The 21,972-nt window shown below is 39.1% G+C and overlaps 1 protein-coding gene across 8 annotated transcripts in view; it reads left to right on the forward strand.

The window, feature by feature from the left end:
* LOC128892279 (MLX-interacting protein) overlaps positions 1-21,862 on the forward strand; it is a 28,426-nt gene extending 6,564 nt beyond the window's left edge. For 2 of the 8 annotated variants that reach the window (XM_054152585.1, XM_054152588.1), the window contains 14 exons: positions 9,891-9,997; positions 14,881-14,954; positions 15,493-15,618; positions 16,302-16,515; positions 16,601-16,696; positions 16,783-17,050; positions 17,124-17,664; positions 17,776-17,928; positions 18,601-18,745; positions 18,903-19,108; positions 19,590-20,053; positions 20,139-20,262; positions 20,362-20,491; positions 20,597-21,862. In XM_054152585.1, the coding sequence (XP_054008560.1) occupies positions 9,891-9,997; positions 14,881-14,954; positions 15,493-15,618; positions 16,302-16,515; positions 16,601-16,696; positions 16,783-17,050; positions 17,124-17,664; positions 17,776-17,928; positions 18,601-18,745; positions 18,903-19,108; positions 19,590-20,053; positions 20,139-20,262; positions 20,362-20,491; positions 20,597-20,718 (2,770 nt within the window). In that variant the 3' untranslated portion in view covers positions 20,719-21,862. Of the gene's footprint in view, positions 1-9,890; positions 9,998-11,914; positions 12,167-14,227; positions 14,544-14,880; positions 14,955-15,492; positions 15,619-16,301; positions 16,516-16,600; positions 16,697-16,782; positions 17,051-17,123; positions 17,665-17,775; positions 17,929-18,600; positions 18,746-18,902; positions 19,109-19,589; positions 20,054-20,138; positions 20,263-20,361; positions 20,492-20,596 lie in introns of those variants that run through there. The other 6 variants (XM_054152589.1, XM_054152590.1, XM_054152591.1 and 3 more) reach the window with 6 other exon arrangements.
* Positions 21,863-21,972: the final 110 nt, after the last annotated feature.

Genomic DNA, 21,972 nt, shown 5'->3' on the forward strand with positions numbered 1-21,972 from the left:
CACGTTTCGTATCGAACCCGTTATGAAAATACGGATCCGTTTGTTTTACAATAAACCACGCCGTTTTCGCAATCGGGTCCTTCGAGATATTAGTAGGCCAGCGTGCAGTATCCAGTTGTATTTTGAGCTCGGCAACCGGACAAATGCCTCACCGCCCGGCATTCCGGCTGATAAGAGACAATTGAATTAATGAAGAAGAGGCCGTAGAACCAAACGACAACATCGCAATTAAGCCTATCCAAGGCGAAGCCGTGGCTGCCTTTGCGGCAATTTCCGTTTTTCCTTTTCTTTTTTCGTACAAATCTTGTTTTCATCAACGCATCTCGATGACGAAGTCGAGAAGTTACGCTTCGTTCTTGGACGAATTTAATCAGTGGACTGCGTTCGTTCCACTCGTAGAAATGAACTTTTCACAGCGAGTGTTCTTTATGGGTTCTTTCTATACTTTTGGGGTGTCCAGGAATAGTTGAAGTGGTAGGTTCAAATTTACCAAAGATTAGATTCACTTTAATACGTTTCTTTTTATTTTGATTGAATGTCGTTGACGATACACCTGGAAATTTCTACCCTCAAAATATGCCTTGTTTATTAAGCCACCAGATTATTCCTAAAGGATGTGTACACGTAAACCGTATAATCCTGATTTTCTTTTAATTCAATTGTTTAGTAATCAAACGAAAATAAGACACGAGAGATTGGACTACCGCTAACAGTAGGAAACAATTACGAGCATTGTCTACACAATGAGTGATCGATTATCATGGATTACGCTGTCTGAATTTGACTGACACGAAGAATGTGTGGCGTATCTATTCTTTAATTCGGGAAAAACCTGTTAAATCCGCCATTCGGGGATAATCGGTTTAACGCGTACGTCATTATCGGGAGCTTTGCGTATGGTCCATCCCTAATTAATTCAACAACGAAGTCTTCGATTATTTTTAACACCGGATTCGGTCAGGCGCCGAGTATCTCTGTACCGGCGGTTATAAATAAATATCCGTATATGTTCCGTTGGGTATTTATCTACGATTAAACTTTTCGCACCGTGCACGCGACGTACCAATTATTTGGAAAGAGACACTCTACACGGGGGCGTGACAGTGTTAACGAATGTGTTTACTAGTCGCACTTGATTAAAGAATTAACGCAATCGTCCTCTGGAAATACTCGACGATATGATTGGATCAATTTTTTTCCAGGCTTCCAGAAACTACTGGAAATTTCTTTAAAAAAAAAAATTATTTAAGGAAAGTATTACAAATTTCTCGGACTGGAAAATAAATTGTGTTTACCGATAATTGTCTTGATTTAAAAATCAGAAGTAGGGGCATTTGTTAATTAAACGAGACAAGTGGAACATTCAAAATGATACTTAAGACGATAGGCTTAACTGAATTGGGTGCTTGCCACTTTAGGTAATCTTTTTTAATCCCTGTGAAACCTTTGGTTACATATCACCGAACTACCTTGTATCTACCAAAATTAGATTATTTAGGCCCGGGATTTAAACAAGCAAAACTATGAATTAAATTTCCAGAGGAGACGTTAAATAGCTTGTTTAACTGGAAGTAATATCCAACTATTTTATCGCGTACTTTCGTAGAAGACAGTTTCTGGCATGGAATCTCGAGAGACGTAAAAATATTCCAATTAATGAAATTTTCAGTTATCGCTCGAGTATAGTTATCAGACTTCATCTACGATGATTGGAAAGATCTGGTCGCTCGAGAGCCACCTTTGTCCGCGTAGGATACACGTGTGAAAAAGTCGCGAACTGTCAAGGCTGATCGAGTAATCGATTATATTTTTCTTTCCTCGGCGGCAACATCCATTCGACGTTAAAAGTTTAGAGATTGACGCGAGCGTAGCTCGCCAAGATAAACAAAGATTTTCCACGTGCACGGTCACGTGTAGCTAACCACAGATGCGAATAGTCGACCATAGTTAACTGCTATGGTCGACTATATTCGCCATAAAGTTAACCACGCTGCGGTTAACGGCGTTATACAAATGCCAAGTGCAATGTGGATGCAGGAACGCGAGTCGTAGGAACACAGCTGTGTTTTGGTTGCACTAAGTAATGACGAGTAATTACGTAAACAATGGACGAACTATTCGTTCAACTACGTTTGGCAGCGCGAGCAATTATCTCGCAATTTTCTGACGATGGTCAGGGATAAGAACAGGGAAGAGATTTCCTCTTCTTTGTTAAACGTGCATCGTATTTAATCATATTTCGAAGAAGGATATTTAAAAAGAAGAACACAGCCACGCGTTAGTACTCGGTTGGTACTTTGATGTAACAAAATTTTTTGTTTAAACTGGGGTTACAAATAACTAAGTGCGAAGGCACAGAATTAATTTCCACGCCTGAACGCATTATTCTGTCGAGAAAGTTGGAATACGGTGTGGATCGCAGAGTGACCAGTGGTCAGTGCATTGTTAATGATAATCGAGATTGGATAATAAACAAACCGATATCGTAATTCCACCGATAGCGTTTCAGCTATTATTGTTCCGCCTTCGCGATGAAAGGGTTAATCGATTGATGATGATTTATGTCGGAACTGCAATTGGACGCGCGAAGTGAAAAGGCGTATGTATTTTTATCTACAAGAGGAGAGAGATATAATTGTCACGATGACGCAACGTACGCCGTCCATCCTGAACAACAGGCTCGTAAATTTCATTTGCTCGTCGGAAAAAACGACAATAAAAAAAAAAAAGAAACGTACTTTCTAAGTTTCTATTACCCCGAGATAATATATATAGTTATCGATAGGCGATTATGGAAGACGCGCAGGCCGTTGTGGAAACGTTCGTTAAGGAATCGAGGAATTTGCTCTTTGAATCCCTTTAAGTGGATGGCCGTGCTCGAGATCGTCGCTAAAATGTAATATCTTATCGGTACACTCGACCATAATTCCACCTGACGTAATAAAGAACTTTCGAAACGTCAAAACGTTTAATCTTAACATTGTGGAATCGATAAGTATCTGCAGAATGGTCCAACGGAAAGAGGACACTTAGCCATCGACTATGTTTTTGAGCACGGATTGAATTTTATTGAATTTTTCATTTGAAATAATAGATTAAACACCTCTGCATACTCATCGAACAGATCCGTGTCGATAAGCATCTACTCGTTTAACATGGAATTAAACAAATAACGAATCGAAGAATGTTATTATCCTTATATCTATCGTTGGAAACTTTTTTATCTAGATCAGAGATTATTCGTTGGTTAAAATAATTCCAGTCTGAATTATGAAATGAAATTTCACGTTAACTGAACAAATTCCCTGGTCGAATAAACCCAGGAAATGATATTCTGTCTAGTAGTCATCTATTATTCTAATAATATTTTGGGTATTTCTGAGCAAAATAAAAATGTTGTCTTGAATGTTATCCAGCGTTGCACAATTCCATCTGCATCGTTGTTATCACCTATTTTTCTTCGACAGATAAAATGTGTTTCAAAGTTTCAACGATCGAAACTAACTTAAATGGTAATTGTCTTGCATGCAAATTGCAGCTGACCTCCGCGGTATGTGTATCGCAAGTAAACATTCTAGCCGGCAGACTGTTTTCCTTTTTTTCTACGTTTTTTAAAATTGTTCATCGAAGCCCATGTACAATTAGCTTTCAATCCTAATGAATCGATGTTAAACAACTCTGGATCACTAAATCACGGATTAAACTAATATCTACAAAAAATCAAACAAGAAATAAGAAAGTCGTGAGTCATGTAAAAAAAAAATCGAGTTGTGTTTACTATTTGATAATTACTATTAGATAATATTCGATATTAGATCGAATACGTATTTAAAAAAAAAAAAGAGGATGAAGTATAATTAAATCCAAAGTCATATAATGGCAACTAGTTAATTAGAGCAAGCATTAAGCTTCTTGGCTCTGATCTCGACACCTTCGATTTACTTTCCACCAGGGAAACGATTTTCCTTCGCGAAACAATTCGTGCGTTGTCACGAGTTCAGATCGTCTACAATAAAACGACACCGCATACATTATGCGACACTTGCTTGAACCGTTTCTAATGCCAGACGATTCTTTGTTGAACTTGATAACAGACTTTATAAATGTGTGTTTACACACGCTGTTACGCCGGAGCGCAATCCTTTCGTTAGGTAGAATTCCACGTTTCGCCAGCATTTTCACTCCATAAGCTTTCATAAAGCGTTCTCCACCTGGAGAATCCCATGGTCGAACGACTTCATCGCTCGATTAAATCCTCGATACCAGAGACGGGCAAAATTCTCGCTTAGATGAAAATTTCTAACAGCGAAGAAAAAATATATCATTTTCCATCAAATGAAATTAGAAAACAATTCCTTTCTTTCCGGAGTATTTAGCGTCATTCACATTCCCTCACCTCTTGTTTCGGAATGTTGATCAATTCGACGTTCGAGAGACTCGTATAGCGTAATTTTCGTTTCTTATCCTGAAGAGGGTTCTCGACACGTGCTGAAAGATCGGCGATAAATATTTTTTCCGTATAGCCGCTTGTACCTCAAGAAAATCTCGTGATAATGTATATCGGAAATCCCGAGATATATATAGAATATAATAGTCATCGCAAAATTAAATCTTAGCATTAAAAAAAATCTCAGATCTATAGGAACCAGACACGAACCGAATTAAAATTATTACTAGACTGCGGATTTTTATGCGTTTATAGGGAATTTGAATGTGCAAGAAACTACAAAATGCACACAGTGTGCAAGAATATAAAAAATGTTGAGAGTAAAGTTCATATTATAATTATTTGCGGAGTAAAATAGGTTTGTCAAGATTTTATTTTGCATAAAGATCCGCGGTTTAATTATTACACTAACTTCCTAAGAATTATTTCCCAAAGAAGAATCCGTTCTGGAACACTTCGCTCCCCATAAGTCCCGAAACGAAAACGAACAAAAATTAAAATCCAGAGAGCACTCGTCTCCCATTTCCACGTTCACAGTATATGTCGCAGGGAAATGATAAAAATAGAGATTTGATGAAATCCCTTAACTGTTTTAACGAAAAGATGAAATAATATTGTTTAGATATTGAAAGTACTCATTTAGTAAATCATGCGTTATTAAAAGTAGAATAGGTAATGCAACGATACTCATAGAAACATAAATTATTTATACGAGATTAATTAGCAAAAGAAATAGGTACTAGAGCTGATATTTTAAAAAACAAAAAGAATATTTTTAGGGAATGTAATTAATAAATAATTTATGTTTCTACGACTAGTGTCGTATTACCTACTCTACACTCAATAACGCATGATTTACTAAATTAATACTTTTAATATCTAAACAATCTTATTCCATCTTTTCACTAAAACAGTTAAAGGATTTGATCAAATCACTTACTTTCTTCAGGGAAATGACCTCGCAGAGTTGTTATTTTAACATCTCCCGTGAATTGATCACCTACCTTAGGGATTTCATCAAATCTCTATTTTTGTCATTGCCCTGCGACATATACATTATTTACGTACTCCGTATTTGATTAAATTCTGCACCGCCGTGAGGATAGATTCGACCTCGTGCAGCACACTTTGTTCAGCTTTTCCCGGCGATCGGGAGGGCCTGGTCTCGCGCGGGATCTCGCGCGACGCGTATAATACGAAAAAGTGAATCGAGCTAAATTAATGTAAAGGCCTATACGCACACGAGCCCGTGCTCGCGCGTGTCAACGTGTCTTTTATCATGCAAGGTCACTGCGTCATCGAACACACTTGCAATCAGACACACTCTCGTTCGACGTGTTCTGAAACGAGCGTCCATGGACAAACGCGACTGCACTCGTGCGAATCGAGATTGTTTTCCCTCCTTCCACGTTCCAGGATCTCCGCAGTTTCCTTTTCCCCGGGAACGATTAATCCATTTCACGGCAATTTCCCGACCCGATTCCTCGAGAGCTGTTCGCTATTATCCTCTTGCTTTTCCGTGTATTGGCGTATTCACGGTTCGTTATCGCGTTTTTCCAGTATGCCTCCAATATCTCGGCTTCTATTTTCGTACTCGTCTAACTTTACACAGGAATTTTTCTGAATGACCGCACGGGATTCCCCGAGAATGGATCCACGTGGATGGGTCTGCCTGTCGACTGAACTTTGAATTCAACACACCTGTTCTTTGTTTTCTTTTCTTGTGCCACGTCGGTTTCGATATTTATTTTTAAGTAATCCTCAAAGAATGCGTAAGTTTCACGATTCTATTTTTAATTATGTACGAAGTCTCTTCTCAAGCGGATATTACTTATAGTAATTTTTTGTACAAGAAACCCATAAAGGATGAGAGATACTCGATCAGCAAATTCTCTGATAAACAACTACGACAATCGACTCGTCTCCTCCTCGCGGGATAAATCGGCCCGTTAGGTGTACAACTGACAAATAACCTCTTATCTGATAACGGGAACCGCCCCAGTCATGTATAATTAATCGAGAAAATGTTCATTCTTTTCATGAATTTATCGTGAAAGCAAATAAATTCGCCGATCTTCCGAGCGCAACATATAATATTTGTACATTAATATTTTCAGACGTGACAAATTTATGTTCACCGTCGTTATTTGTCACAAAAATTCCGAAACCTTTGTAACGTCGGATATTGTTTCAATGTTACCGAGAAGTTTGTTTTATTTCAATCACCGACGAACTAAAAATACCATCGTTATTGCTTTGTTCAATCGCAACCGGTCGCGGCCTTGCAAACAAAGTAGTTTATATTCGTATAACACTATAAAAAACTTACGCTGCATAAACGGTTTCGACCCGAACGGTTATCTTTGCAAGATAAAATTATTTTACCAATATAAAAATATGCACAAACGCGAATACTTTCAACAATTTCACGCGAACGACTTGTCGAAAGAGAAACGGGTACTTTTTTTTTCAACTAATCATTGCTTGTTTAAAGATTTCATTAGCAGAATCACGGTTACTTTTGATACGCGATTGTTTTGGGCTAAATTTCGAAAATTCTTTCGTTAATTCTTTAATTGTTTTATTAACGGACGACGATGAACCACGTCGTAAAGAGAGCTGAAGGGGGCTCTCGACGCAGAGATAGCTTTTTAATCCGTCGTAACGAGGGAATTGTATTTCGTTACGTTGCTGCATTGCGTTTCATTACCGCAGCGTTTTTCATAGTGTGCCCCAACGAGGTCAACATTACTTTCATAACGCACGGAATTGAATATATAAAATATATTAAACGAAGACAAGGTTCAACAGTCTTCTAACATTTTGCCATGCTTTTTAACGTATTCGCGGTAGGCAATACAGTTCATTGCCGTAAATTACGAGAACGCTTTCGCTTCGTCCAACCACTTTCTTCTTTTCAATGACTTCTAACATAAATTAAGTAAAATTTCCCCCGTGGCGACACGAATGGATCAACGAGCCAAAATAATTAAAACTGTTTACCTATATAGGGTATGGATGTGAAACTCGATGATTTACGAGTAAATTCTTAAGATTAGATTAAGCATACTTTAAATTAAATTAAAACTACTGTATTATACATGGTGATATCATCTTTAATCGGCTCTCTTTGTCCAGTCGCATGACGAACTGCGTAGTGCTTTCACACCGAAGAGGGACAGATTTTTATTCGCGTAATGGATAACGAATAAAACCACCTTACAGAATGTGTTTCCTTCGTTCGTTCCATTTATAATTGTATTTCCTATGGAGTCGAATGTTATTCCCAACATTTTTAGTCTCAAAGTTCCAAAAACTTCAGGTCATGTCAAAAAGTAGATTAGGAAACCATCGTGTTGCATCTCGAGTCGATTTCGATAATTCCAGGTCAGGGATCCCCTGTTGATAAAAGATTTGCTTCGAATTTTGCGCCGAAATCCTCGTTTTTCTCTTCTTCTTTTTTTTTTCTCTCGTTTCAATAACGAGGCCAGACAGAGGCAGACAGAGGAGTGAAGTCACTTCTTGAGAAATCAAGAACAACGAGATAACTCTCCCCTTCGACGATAAGAATAGGTTTGCCATCTCTAAATAACTTGCAAAACGTAATCATAGTTGGACTTAGCGCGGGAAATCCCCCGAGTCATTTTAGGTTTCAAAATTGTGCTCGTAATTTTCTACGTCGAGTTACGTGTTCAGAGTAGATTATTCTAATTTATTTTCAATAAACACGGCTTAATGTTCAAAAGTATCACGCAGGTGCGCTCGATAAGTATTAATATAACCGTGCGATTTATTATTCAATGGATAGATAAGATAAAATAGAGTATAAAAATCTGGAAACCTGATAAGCGATTTGCGCAGGCACTCCTATGCTGAGAATCGACTATTTTTAATTAAGGGTTGCTTTATCGAGCAGTCCTCCTGGAATTGGTAATTTAAACATCATACTCTCGCGGATACATGAAATTTGGCTGTACGTGGTATGTTTCGTGTTCTGGCCATGTCGCTTTGGTTTCTCATCTAATCGTGCCAGAAAAATGCCGGCACGGAACTCGCGTGGCCAGGGTCTAATGTCAAGGACAACATCTGTACCGTTCATCGGCACGTGAATACCGAAACTATCGTTTAGAATTCCCAATGCTGAATCTGTGAACCAAGATTTTTGTTTTTCTTCGATTTTTGAAAGTTGTTGAAACACGTTATCGCGCGAAAATTTCGCCACGCATTTTCTTCGACGAGTTTATATTTAGAGCCAGTTGCCCCCGTTGAATAAACATAGCGAAGTGTTGATTCGACTACGGTTGAGTAAACATCTGCAATTTTCCAGAGTCGAAAGCTTCTCGAGTTTCGGGGTCCCTTTGTATTTAAAAAAAAAAAAATAATAATAATAATAATAATCAAGTATTTAGTTAAGGGTCTGATGATTATATTTAAATTTATTAAGCGATGCGCAATAGTGATTTGATTTGATTTAAATTTAATTTAAACTAATTAATTGTATGTAAATTAAATGTATGTAAAACAGGCGCATTAAGGTATATAACGTGTGCTATATAAACCATATTTGGTTTAAGGCAACAAATAAATAAATAAATAAATAAATAAATAAACGAGTGTTTACGAAAGCGACGCGTAACTGATCGACTTCTAATGTTACGAAAAATTGAGGGCTCAGAGCAAACCTGGGCGATAAAGCTGGATCAGCTCTCGCGTTGACTTTGAAATTTATCGGTCGTTCGAAATGGATCAAGTTTGAGCCGTTTATGGTGTCGTAGAAACTCGTTCAACAACATCCGCAAACTATACACGATAAATGTGTTTACATACCCCTCTGCGTTTATATCGAATTTCCCGCTTTCTGATGAAATGGACGCTGCTGCGTTATTATTCTCCCATTGCACGATGTTTGGACTGAATTTCAACCGTTTGTATTCGTCTGTGAGCTTTCAAATGTTTTATTTCAACGACGAATTGAATACGAGAATTAGAATACGAAAATGAGCAATGAATAATCAATGTATCCCTGATACGCGACAAAATAGTTGAACGAAACAGCTTTTTATTTGCATAATGTAATCTTAATTTTATCTTTACTTTACTAATTCCTTTCTATGTTTACTTTTCATTCTGTAAAGTAAACATTCTCAAGACGCTTTCAGATACGTATTATGACCTCCGATTGAAGGATTTTATTTATTATTAATTAACGAAGCTTGTAACTGTCTCCCTCAATAATTACTAACAATATTTAGTCCTCTGTTCGTTATAATCAGACTCTTATTTTCCGAGCGTGCCCGACACAGAAAGGTTCGAAAACGTTAACGTTAAATCGGTTTGTAAAAAGACTATTAACTGCTTATGAATAATTTATCGATGTCACCGATCGATTATTCGAGGCTGGCTTACAGTGGGTATGACGTATGGGCATTTGAATTTGTTCCAGACAGAAATTGACATCGCCCAAGTGGAATCGGTTCAAAGGGATCAGACTGAGATGGAAGGACAAGATCAGACTGAACAACGTGATTTGGAGGTGCTGGCACATGCAATGTAAGAAAACGCCCGCGAGAAATCGGATATGTCGCGAAACGGAATTGTGCGTTATCGATATGCATAGCGAAGCGTGGCTGCTCAAAATAACTATAGGATCGCTCATTCGAATCGTGTCGGTAAAGTATCCAATTTCTTTTAAATCGTAAAACAACCAACTAAATCGCCAGACCAATTGTTTCTGCAAAAATTTATTTAGATAAAATTTACCCGTTCACTTCACTTAATATATTCAATTATTTTCGCTGCAGTTTGTGACGAAAATAATTGGAGTAATCGTAAAATTTGCCTCTACACTCAGTTTTCAAAAGTATTAGAATATCGAGTGTTACATTACTTAACTATGTACATCGTTACAGGTTTACTCGCTTATTTTCTATCCTACTTAAAAATTGACCATGGACAATTGATAATTATCTCTCTATTTACTTAGTAACCCCATACAGAATTTAGCAAAACAAGCGAGTTGAATTTTGGATGAAACTAGTACCGATACAATTGCGCAGATTGCTCAGCCTCAGGCCTTTCAGCCTTGTTATTCGATCGGTACCTCGGTATCGTGGAAGACCGTGATCCTGTAATTGTTTTGAGCAGAGTAGAAAACACAGCGTTCGTAGCGAATAGCCGGAAGTGTTGTACAGCCCGCGAAACGCGTTGGCTGGCTAATTTTGCTGACCTTTAACAATCGTTCCGCGCGATAACCCGCAAAGTCGCGGTGATAAGGTTGTTGCTTTTTTTATTACTCCGTCGCGAGAGCCTCTGTAGCCTCGGATGAGTCGCCATGGTCAACAGTCCCGGTTCGAGGGTCACATCCGTTGATCGACTTACGCGATTAGTAGTGGATGCTTATTTTTCTTTGGACAAATCCGCGTCACTTACAGCTTCATATTATTAGTAAAATCGAGGGACGATGTTCATGTTTCGCCAGTTCCAGTCGTGTCGGATCGAGGGAAACGAGATGTTCCCGCAGAAGTGAGCAGTTCGGTTCGCAAAAGTGAGACAATCGAAGTTAAAACATCAGGGTTGGGTTGTATCAGGTAACTCGATTTTCGGTCATCTCGGTTTTTCGGTTCGACAGGCAGGAGGAAATAGGTAACGAAGAAGTTTTTACTAAGGTGACCAGTTTAGTTTGGATTAAACGTTACCCGTATAGTGTCATTATCGCAAAATCGAAGCACAGGATATATTCACTTGGAGTATAGAGACGTCAGGTCAAGTTATATGGGTCTAGAGCTCGCGGTGATTTTAGTTTGTTCTCGTTACAATGATACGATCGACGAAGAGAAATTCCGATCGTTTGCTTCCAATTCTAGGCTTATTTTTAGTGCCTCTGTGTATCTATGACAGAAGTTTCCCAAATAACGAGCGATAAATTCGTGATTACGAAAGGTCCCGATACCGTGGCTGTTTCATAATCTCGAGGAAATTCTGTCGAAACATCGAATGTCTCACTTTTGTCCGTGCTTTTCGGTCAGAGATGCTTGCACAGTTTTCTTTGACCTCGTCAATTTTTGCTTTCCTCCCTTAATCACAAAAATAAATAACAATTATCAAAGATCCCGCCCTTTAATTATCATTTTTTCCTAATGCAGCCAAAGCCGCCCGTCCATCGAATATTTTCAAACGAATATTAAACCGACGCGGAATCTCCCTCCGTCATTCGTAACTCGCGTAAAATTTGGCCAATCTTCGTCGGAGACGTTCGAGGAAAGTCGAAGATCGACAGCCAATCTTTTCCATCGTGCCTATCGTCGAAAAACAAAGGTGACGGTGATAAAGTCCTGTAATCTAAAGCCAAATTAAATTGATTCAAGATATCCCCCCGCAAAAATAAGACGGCACGATAGAGATATGCGGTACGTCGGCGTGAAGTTTCTGATAAAATAATATCTTGCACGTGACACGCCAGTGACAAAGAATCCCCGCCAGCGTCGAGACGCGGGTTTCTACGCGCTTTTCTTGTTTTCAAACTGCTCGCGGAATCAGTTTCGCGATCGCCGTTCGTCTTGGCCTACAAATTATACCGGTTGCCATTTGAAATTCCGTCGACGCGTCTCTGCGTTCGGATACGGCCAACTCCGAATCCGCCTTCGAATCCTTCTCGCGCTCGTTTTTCTGGCGATCGTCGCGTGAAACGATTCGGATCAGTGCACCCGGGAGAAAATCGAGGTAAACTTTAAGGGAAACGGGAATTCTCCGTCATGGAAACCTGATCGATAATTGATCTCCAGATCCAGACTCCCCCCGAGTTGCGATTCGCTATTCATTTATCGTTGGTAGATCCGAGGAAATTTAATTTACGGTTGCTTGGTACATTCGCAAGTGCGTCGTTCACATAGTTTTAATGTAAATACATCCGTACTCGGATTATCAGTAAATCATTTTATAATCAAAGAAACATGCTACGTTAATGTTGAAACCGTATAATCGATGGGGTTGAAATTCCTCGAGGCTCGAATTTTATTTTCATTTTCAATTGTGCAATGCTAATATGTAGCTCCTTTGAAAACGAACTATTATCCGCCACCTGCCGATGTCACCTTCGATTTAGAATCTTCCAGATATATTTACGAACAACTATAATATCTATTAACATTTTCTAGGTACAGTGGGTGTAGAAAGTATTCGTACACCGACCAATTTCCGAAAAAAAACTATGTAAAATTGTAATTTATTAACTTATTTTTTATAACTAACGACATTCTACATATTCTCAGAAATCTCTACAACAGATAGAGTAATAAAAGAGAAATTATAAAATTACAATTTCACGCAAAAGTTTTTTGGAAAATTGATCGATGTACGAATACATTCTACGCCCACTGTATCTAAATTTTAAAGACACTATTCCCAGTCGGTATACTCTTTTACCAGCTCTTATACCTCTTGGTCCCAACGTTAATTAAAACAATGATCGGTCCTCGTCGATACCCGATTGTGCAATCGCGTTCGAGACGCGCCTCGTTCACTGACATTTCGATCACAACGTTGCCAACAGCGTTATTTTTAAAGCTGAACGCGGCCGCGAGCCGACGTTGCATCGATTCGACGTTTCGATCGCGGAAATCGCGAGCGAACAGTAGCGATCGGTTGCCGAGCGATCGACGCGGCGGTTGATGTTCCTCGGCCGCGATTGTGTAACGCGACGTGTCTTGTTTATTGCTTAACAACGTCTTCGGTGTTTTCGACGCGGTTACGTAAAAATAACGGCGAAGGGGGAGGAAAAAACAAAGAATAACGAAGAAGACGTGTAATTTTCCTCACGTGCGCGCTCGAGTTCCTCGTTCGTTGACACGGAAACGTATCGAGGTGGCAGAGTCTTACGAGGACCGACATCGCCGGACGGTTGCGTTCGTCCTCGGTGTCGTCGTTGAAAATAACACGAAATTTTCTAGCGATCTCTCTCGTATGAAAGATAATTTAAGGTATAATTTAACGATGATTAAAAATTTTGAAACAAGCCTCTTCCATAAATTTGTTAGGTACAATCGAGTAGCTTCCTTCGCTGATAAAGTGGCTGATGCAACTATAAACAACTGATATAAAAAAGAAAATATCTTTTCTAGCAACGCAAACAATTGTTATTATTACACGAAGGCTTGCGACGTCGAGACACTCTTTCGATTAAAGTCGCTTGCGGAACGAAGGGGATTATAATAATCCGAATCGTCTAAAATATGGTGCGAAAACAAGTATAACGTATGCGTTCAAAGGTATATATGTATATATTAATAGCGTTGCTCGAATTACACACGGAAAAATAATCGTACCGTAAAAACATTTAACCTCTCTCATTTAGGATCGATCTTCCCGGAATTAAAGTTGATAACAGCGTTCGTTTGTCGCGATCGTATCATTGTTGCGGATAAGACGGTAAAACAAATCATTTGAATGACGTCAATCGAAAGTGTTCCGATGGATCTGGAGATAAAAATTGAAAACGAAATTCGATGATTGTAATGATGGCCGGGGGAGGGGCGGGGGGGGGGGATGTTCATACGTTGAAAGACGAATCGAAAACGTGGAATAATTAAATAGTAAAATGTCGCTGAAAATGTCAGTATTCAATAATATATATTCCTCAAGAATTATTTAGAAAATTACAGAATATTTATGCTATGGCGAACCTTACCTCTCTCGAAAAGGTCATTGACATCATAAATAATCGTCAAATGTATTCCGCGTTCTCGATTCGTTTCTTTTTTTTTTCTGAAGAATCAACTTTATTAGTAGAGAATCGACTCGCAAAGGACCATATAGGCTCTTGGTAAATTCGAGGCGTCGCAAGAGGGGCCAGTCGGCGTCGGCGTCCAGGAAGCTGGTTCCTCCTTCGTAACCGGATATCCTCTACCAATAGTCGACGATTATTGCGACTATTTCGCGACTACTCCACAAAATGCGTCGTCGTAAAGTTGGCATCGGGACGCCCGATTCTTTGCTCCAGCACACCGACCGTATCGAACACAGTCTTAGGTTAAAAGGAAGCTAACTATTCCTGCATATCGCCACGTATTGCGGTTCGATTGTCTGGAATATACTTGCGGTGGTTCGTATCCAATCTCCTTTATCAGTTTAACTCGCCGTACTCCAAACCTTTCGTCTCTCAATTGTATCTCTACCGATTATTAACGAACTTCTGCGATTATTCGAACTTCGAAACGTGTAATCGCAAAGCAAACAGCGAGAGAAATTAATTAATCGAGAAGGGTCCAGGGGGTGCGATGTAAAATTATTCGATTTTGTCTGTAACTATTTGCCTGAAACGGAACGCTGTCGGTCACCGGCGACCCGCGTGGCTCTTAGCGTGTTAAAACAGTTGCAGGATGTAGCGTTGAAACCTCAGCTAGGGGTTAACGATGCAATGTGATTTCGTGTCGTTTCAGTTATACTGAAGCAGAACACGTTGGTGTGCCAGTTCGCATCCCCGTTGGATGTTGATACTCATAATAAACCCGAGGTACGTTCACTCATCAAAAATTTAGTACTGTTACGTGGTTTTTAGTATCGTGACGAGTAGATTCTTACACGGAGTGTCCTTTTAAATTAAACTTGGTACTTTTGCTTGCTAACGCTAGAAGAAGAATATTAAATTTGTTTCTGCTATAAAAAAAAAAGAGTTTACATACTTATAACATTCCAAAACAAATATTTGTATTTAAACGAGAGGATCGTGCAAATAAAAAGAACCTTGGGACAAAGAGTGCAAAGGAAAATTCTTTGCATCGAGCCACCCGTTCGTCGACGTTATTTGCAAGACACTCTGTGTAAACGATTAAAAAAAAAAAATCTTTTTACCCCAGATTATTTGGTCGTATATAATTATGTATGCATATAATAAGCGGCGCTAACCGCCGACGGAATAGATCGAATTGCGCAAATTTTATCGCGTGTTTCTAACGCGAAAGAAATTCAAAGCTGTATAATAAATCATCGTTCGTTCGCATGCGACACGCTCGAATATGTGAGTGTAAATCAACGATGGTATCTCTTATCAGGCGGTGGTCTTAGAGGGCAAATACTGGAAGCGTAAACTTGCTGCTGTTACTGCGGAATACAAGAAATGGCGGATGTTCTACCGAAACAAAATCCTTGGTTGGACGAACAAGGATGGCACCGAGATGGTATTCGATCATTATACACTATAAAAATAAATACGACTATGTCATACTGTTCGTTTCACTCAGAGATGGGCAAAATTCTTAAATACAAAATTTCGAATAACAATTCGAGACAAACAAGCTCTTATTGCTCGAACGAAAAATAAAATTGAAACGCGGGAAGATAGATTATTATTTAGAATAATAAGAAACATAGTTGATAAAGGTATCATTATTTAAAATAATAACACGATTACGGAAGCGAACTTGTAGATCAAATAATACACAATTTGGCAAGGGAAAAATTGTACGAACCTTCGAAACTTTATATTGGAAAAACATCGAGTAACATATAATAATACGATGAGTCCAAATTGAAGTTGTAAAACAAATAGGAAAGTACATCCAGTAGTCGTTAACATCAGAAATGATAGCGCAGAAGCGAGGACATTATAATTACACTTCATTCAATCGTTATCGTGACAGTGTACAAGAAATTCGTAAAAACGTGTAATGCGATGCAAAAGTAATTACTAGCTAGTTTACCCTAATTATTAGGGTAATAGTATCAATATGCTTCTTCTATTATAAGATTTTGTCCTTCTCTGTTATCTAGTAACTCGGGTGGCCATATTTATTTCGATTCTAGAGAATTTGCCGTGCCCAATGGTGTTTCTCATTAATAGCAGAAAATGGATACGTTTCAGATGGAATCGATGGACATGTTAGATTGGGGCAGCGGATTGGGAACCTCAGGAAACTTCGGACCGGGTGTAGGCAACACACACGGAGGGACCAGTGGGACTCCAGGAGAAGAGAGTATGATGGTTGATGAGGATTACATGGAGCTGATGACTGATACGTTATTCTCAACAATCAGTTCGAATCAACCAATATACTTCCCCGATCCGAGAGAAATTGGTAATTCACCGATTCGAGTCGAATAACTGAAATTAAGAGAAAACTATATTTTAAAATACCTTTTTTTTTTCTTTTTTTTTTGCAGCTCGCGGAGCTAGTCTGGCGGATTTTATACAACCCAGCCTGGGACCGCTTCAGCCGAATTTGGACGACTTTATGGACACTCTTGAACCGCTCCAAGGTAAACGATTAACACCCTCTCCCCTCGTCCCTGGGAACAACAAACATGAAATAATTCATAATAACGGATTATCGGTCTTGTTTTAGAATTTTTAAATTCGAAGTTGCCTCCCGTGCCCGAAGAGGACGACATGTTTCGAAACAGCACGTTTAACTCAAACTACTCGGATCTCGATCTGATGACGCCCATGACTCAGGTAAACGAGATGGGCCCGGATGCGGCTGTAAAGAATACACCAACCACGCAACAGGCGACCCTGCCGCAGGACGACCAACCAAACGTTATTCAGAATCTTCAATACACTGCTAAAATATATACTCAACCGGAACCAACGAACACATTTAGAAATAGCATGTGAGTGTAAAATGTCATTAGTAAAGCGTTCATACGTGGGATGCAATTGTACATAAAGCGTCGATCGTTTCAGTACGCTGGGCGAGAACTATAGTCCCATGCATCAACCCTACGAGCCGTCGTCGACGAATCAGACCGTCAGGGAGAAGAGTAGGTCGAGCAGGAACTCTGCGAGGAACAATCGTATGATCCAGCAGCCACAGCAACAGCAACAATCGCCGCAGAACGCGTATCAACGTACCACGCAACCGCAAAATTCCGCGTACCAACAGGCTAACCAGCAATCTTTCCCCATGGAGATTCAGAATGTTCAAATGACGGCAGTACAGAATCAAGTGCAGATACCAGCGTTGAACGAACAGTCCGTTCACGCCGGTCAGATCTCGCCAATTGCTGCTGGACATGTCGAGAGTCTGGTGACCGTACAGCAAAGCTTCCCCCAGACGAACTCCACGGTGTCCACGCAGCACAGAGCCATCAGACCCCTGCCACCGGTCGCTCCTATGTCCACGAAGCCGTACAAAGTCGTTCAACCTCAGCAGTGCTACAAATTCTCCGCTCTTCCGCAAACCTTTAATACGCAGCAATGCAAATTCAACGCCAACAATTTCAAGGTACTCGCGATGAGCCGGTTCCCGCGGCCTGTTTTGAATAATGTATCGACCGAGCGAAAGAAGTTGCTAAACGATTCGCAGTCTGAATCAGATCCTCAATACGATTCGCAGACACACCCACACTCGCAGCAACTCGTCGCGGTTTCTGTAGAGCAGCCGTCGCAGTCGCCGATACAATTCAAGTGTCGCAAGCAGCCCGCCAAATTGCTACCGCAGCCCACCGCCTCGAACTCGGAGAAGGAGGAGATCTTCGCTGTACCTAAGGTTGATTACGTAACTTGCAACGGTAGTGCACCATCCAGGAGTGTTCACCGAGCGAAACTGGAGCCCGAGCCGTAGGTGATAGCGAGGGTAACAGAACTCCTGGAATATTAACTGGTAGCCAGCTGTTTTAAAAAAGAACGAATCGAATAATTTGTGTATGCTTAACTTCGTTAGGATTCGAGTGGTTTTTGGTCGCATTAGTATACTTATGGAAAAAGACCATATGGTAATCTCTTGATGATGGTTCATGATTTTCATTATCATATTAGTAAAAAATGTTGAAAGTGTATTTAAAATGTCGTCATGTTTGTTACGTATTCGAGTTTTATCGTCGCTTATACGCTTATTTTGCATGCTGAATTACAAATTAAGTGAAAATGTAAATAAGGTCTCTATAGATCTCGTTAAGGAAGAATTATTTATATATGTAAATTATGAAGAAAATTACTTCGCTTCATCTCAAAACATAGAAACCAGTGGTATCTTGGCTAACCGTTAGCGGTTAATATTCTAGGATTTGTTCGTTTCCGCCGTCACATTCCGCGAGCCTATTCAGGAATCGATCGTCCTGATGGTGTACTGTCCTTGTTAGAATCAGATTAATATGCAGTTATTTGTCGTAAGGTAATCGACACATTTTTTTCTCATGTTACCGATCATGTTTCGTTTCAGTATCAAATGAAACCGAGGAACAGATCTCGAAGTAGCTCCTCGCTAACCACACCGAGAATGCATCCGCCGCCATTAGTGTCTGCAACGAGCGATCCTGCTCTAAATCTAAATAACAATGTTTTGCTCGCGCAGTTACTCACGAATAGTATGTATTTTACGAAACGTAATCATTGCACGGTTATAATTATGCTATTACATTATTCGTATCGGCGCTGACGCGCGATCATTGAGAAATCGTACATGGTATTATACCTTTTCTCGATGACACAGAATATTATGAGAGCTTCAATATCGTTACATAGACACGTCTGGTGTGTACACAATGAATAGTCCGGCTGATAATATAATGTCGGCAATGAACCAAACAGCCACCACTATGAAACACATCTTACCCATGCTTCCACCTTCAGCTTCGCCTACGCAGGTGACGACCACACACCATATTACCACGCCGGTCACTGTCCAAACGATGCAAACTTCTACGGTACAAGCGCAACCACAACCGCAGGTACACTTGACGAATTTTCTCTAAACTTAATAAATAACTTTCTTCAAAATTATCACGTTAACACCTTATATAGTATCAGTTATCACAAGTTTCAAATTGATTTTCTGAAACAATCGTTAATCTAATCAGAGCATCGGCAGTTACGGTTAAGTTACCCTACGAGCGGAATCTAGAACATTTGAATTATCCAATGAGAGTTCAATCGTAGAGCCTTTTGACTTGATTCCCTCTAGTGCAGTTGGATCAGCATTAGTTCTTGGTTCAAGGCTACGATCTTTTCAACAAAGATACAGACTGGCGTGGCCTTGAACAATCAATTAAACTTGATCTTACTCGACACGTTCGGTACGTTATACCGAAGACCATTGAGTACATCGCTTCTTTAATAATTATATAAACTAATTATATAACGTTTATACCGTTAATAATATAGCCACGACTTATGTAATCGATAATACTTTAACTGTCTGTTGCACATTAGGCAATGCAACAGTCTTCTTGCAGCCAACAAATGTTATTAAATACAAACAACCAAGCACACCAGCCACAAAATAGCCCCGGTTCACCGAAGGACAATTCCAACGCGCACAGCCCCCAAGCATTGAGTCTCAGCCCTTTACACAGTCCGATGAGTATAGGAAGCCCGTTGTCGCCAACTCGTGTCTTCGTAAAAGGCGAGCCGGAACGGGGGCAGTACAAGGAACAGAGAAGAGTCGGGCATATTCACGCTGAACAAAAGCGCAGATATAATATTAAGAACGGATTCGACATGCTGCACAGCCTGATACCGCAACTCAGCCAGAATCCAAACCCGAAACTGAGTAAAGCCGCCATGCTGCAAAAGGGGGCGGATTATATCAGACAGCTGAGGTCGGAAAGGAATCAATTGAAGGAAGAAATGGATAGTTTAAGACATCAAATCGAGTGCCTTAATACGTCGATTAGGTAACAAATGTCCCATGGGGAACAGACTTTTCTATTTCTATTTCTAATGTTGTGTACTCACTTCATAAATCGTACATTGTTGCAGTAACTGTCAATCTATGCTTCCCGCAACGGGTGCTCCGATTTCTAGACAGAGGACTAGCAAAATGAAGGAGATGTTCGACGAGTATGTGCGCACGCGTACGCGAGAGAATTGGAAATTTTGGATTGTATCCTTTATCAAACACAGTAATGTAGCGCGTGCTTTGGCGAATTGGCGTTAACATACATCGAATAATGCAATTTATATTTCCTAACATAATAATTAGTTCAGTATATTGCTTGAGCCTCTGATGACTTCTTTCAATACTTCGGTATCAACAGCAAGTATCGAGGATTTATACAGAAGTACAATATTATGGGTCGAGCAGCATTGCTCACTCGTCGATCTCAGACCAGGTAGAATAAGATATCCATTGCTTATGCAGATTTTCTTATCCATTACTTATGCAGGTTTTCTTCTAATATTGCTTCGTTAACTCGTGTTCTTGCTTTTTATTTTAGCCGTTCTGAACTCCCTAAGGTATCTGTGCACTGCCACTGATATTCTGTCAGATCCTGGTCGCCTACCCGAAGAAGCACTCGCAGCAGTAAATCGCACGGAACGGCGACGATCAACTCAGTGACCAATTATGTTACGCAAATTCGTCGTGATACGTATTTGCGTACACGTTTAAGATTTAGTCGCGTACGAGCAGGAAAAGAAACAGTTACCGTAGCTTAAGTCACTTTAGGAAAAACTTACTTGAAAAGAATTCTTAAAACGGTCTTTTTTTAAAAGTAGGCTTTCAGGTTTCCTTCCGCAACGATCATAGTTGAGGAAAACACTTAAGTGCAATTTTCCCCGTGCCCTTGTCAAAATTGTGATCACGAGATTTGTAAAACCATACAAAAGAAGTGCGGGAAAATGTAAATGAATAGAATTGTGAACGATGTTTAATGAACTATAATATATATATATATATTTATATATATTATATATATGTACAGACTGTTAAAAATTGGAATACGCTGATATTTTAAAAACAATTTTCTTACATAAGAGTTATCGCAATTATTCGTATTGAATATTAACAAACTGAAAGTACATTTATATTTATTACATAATTGTGTAGTTCGCATATTTACGTTCATCCAGCATTAAGGAATTATTACATCTTTGAATTGCGGTAACGAAACTCGAGACAAATTTGTTTGTTCTCTTTTCATTGACTCATTGAATTTGTTGTAGTACTTGCCTACATGTTTACGTAATATTTAAAAAGAAAACAAGGAGAATATGTAGAGCAAACCATTCCATTAAATTTCTACTATGCTTATTTTGGACTAAGTATGACATTCTTGGCATTGACTAAAATGTTGATATTTTACGAAACTTATCTTACGCTAAAAATACAGAATTAGTGTTTTTTTTTTCTTTTTGAAATTGTTCTATTTCTTGTTAAATAATGTTTCTTTTTACTTTTAAGACGAAGACATTTGTAAAAATATATTGCGGACCCGAAGATAATTGTCGGTATATTTTTATAATAATCAAAATATACATAATTTTATGTTGCAAAATCTATCTTTGAATATTCTTTTACCGAAATTAACATACAAAATAATTATTTATGTTACAAAATGCGGATAACTGTTAAAATTTTTATATACTATATTTCAATGTACCTTAACTAGAACCGGTGCCATGAAATTGTATTGTAATAAGAAACTGGAGTTAGAAAACTATGCCTTTTGCAGTGAAAAATACAGTTTAAATTTGACTTAACATTTTAGAACTAATTTTAATTACGAATTACCCTCTATAATGAATATACAACCATTGATATTCGTATAGTAGCACAATGCTTGGAAAATAAAAACATTTCTATTGGAAAAAA

Source organism: Hylaeus anthracinus, unplaced genomic scaffold (genome assembly GCF_026225885.1).
Source record: "Hylaeus anthracinus isolate JK02 unplaced genomic scaffold, UHH_iyHylAnth1.0_haploid 12002, whole genome shotgun sequence".
In the NCBI taxonomy this organism is placed as follows: Eukaryota; Metazoa; Arthropoda; class Insecta; order Hymenoptera; family Colletidae; genus Hylaeus; species Hylaeus anthracinus.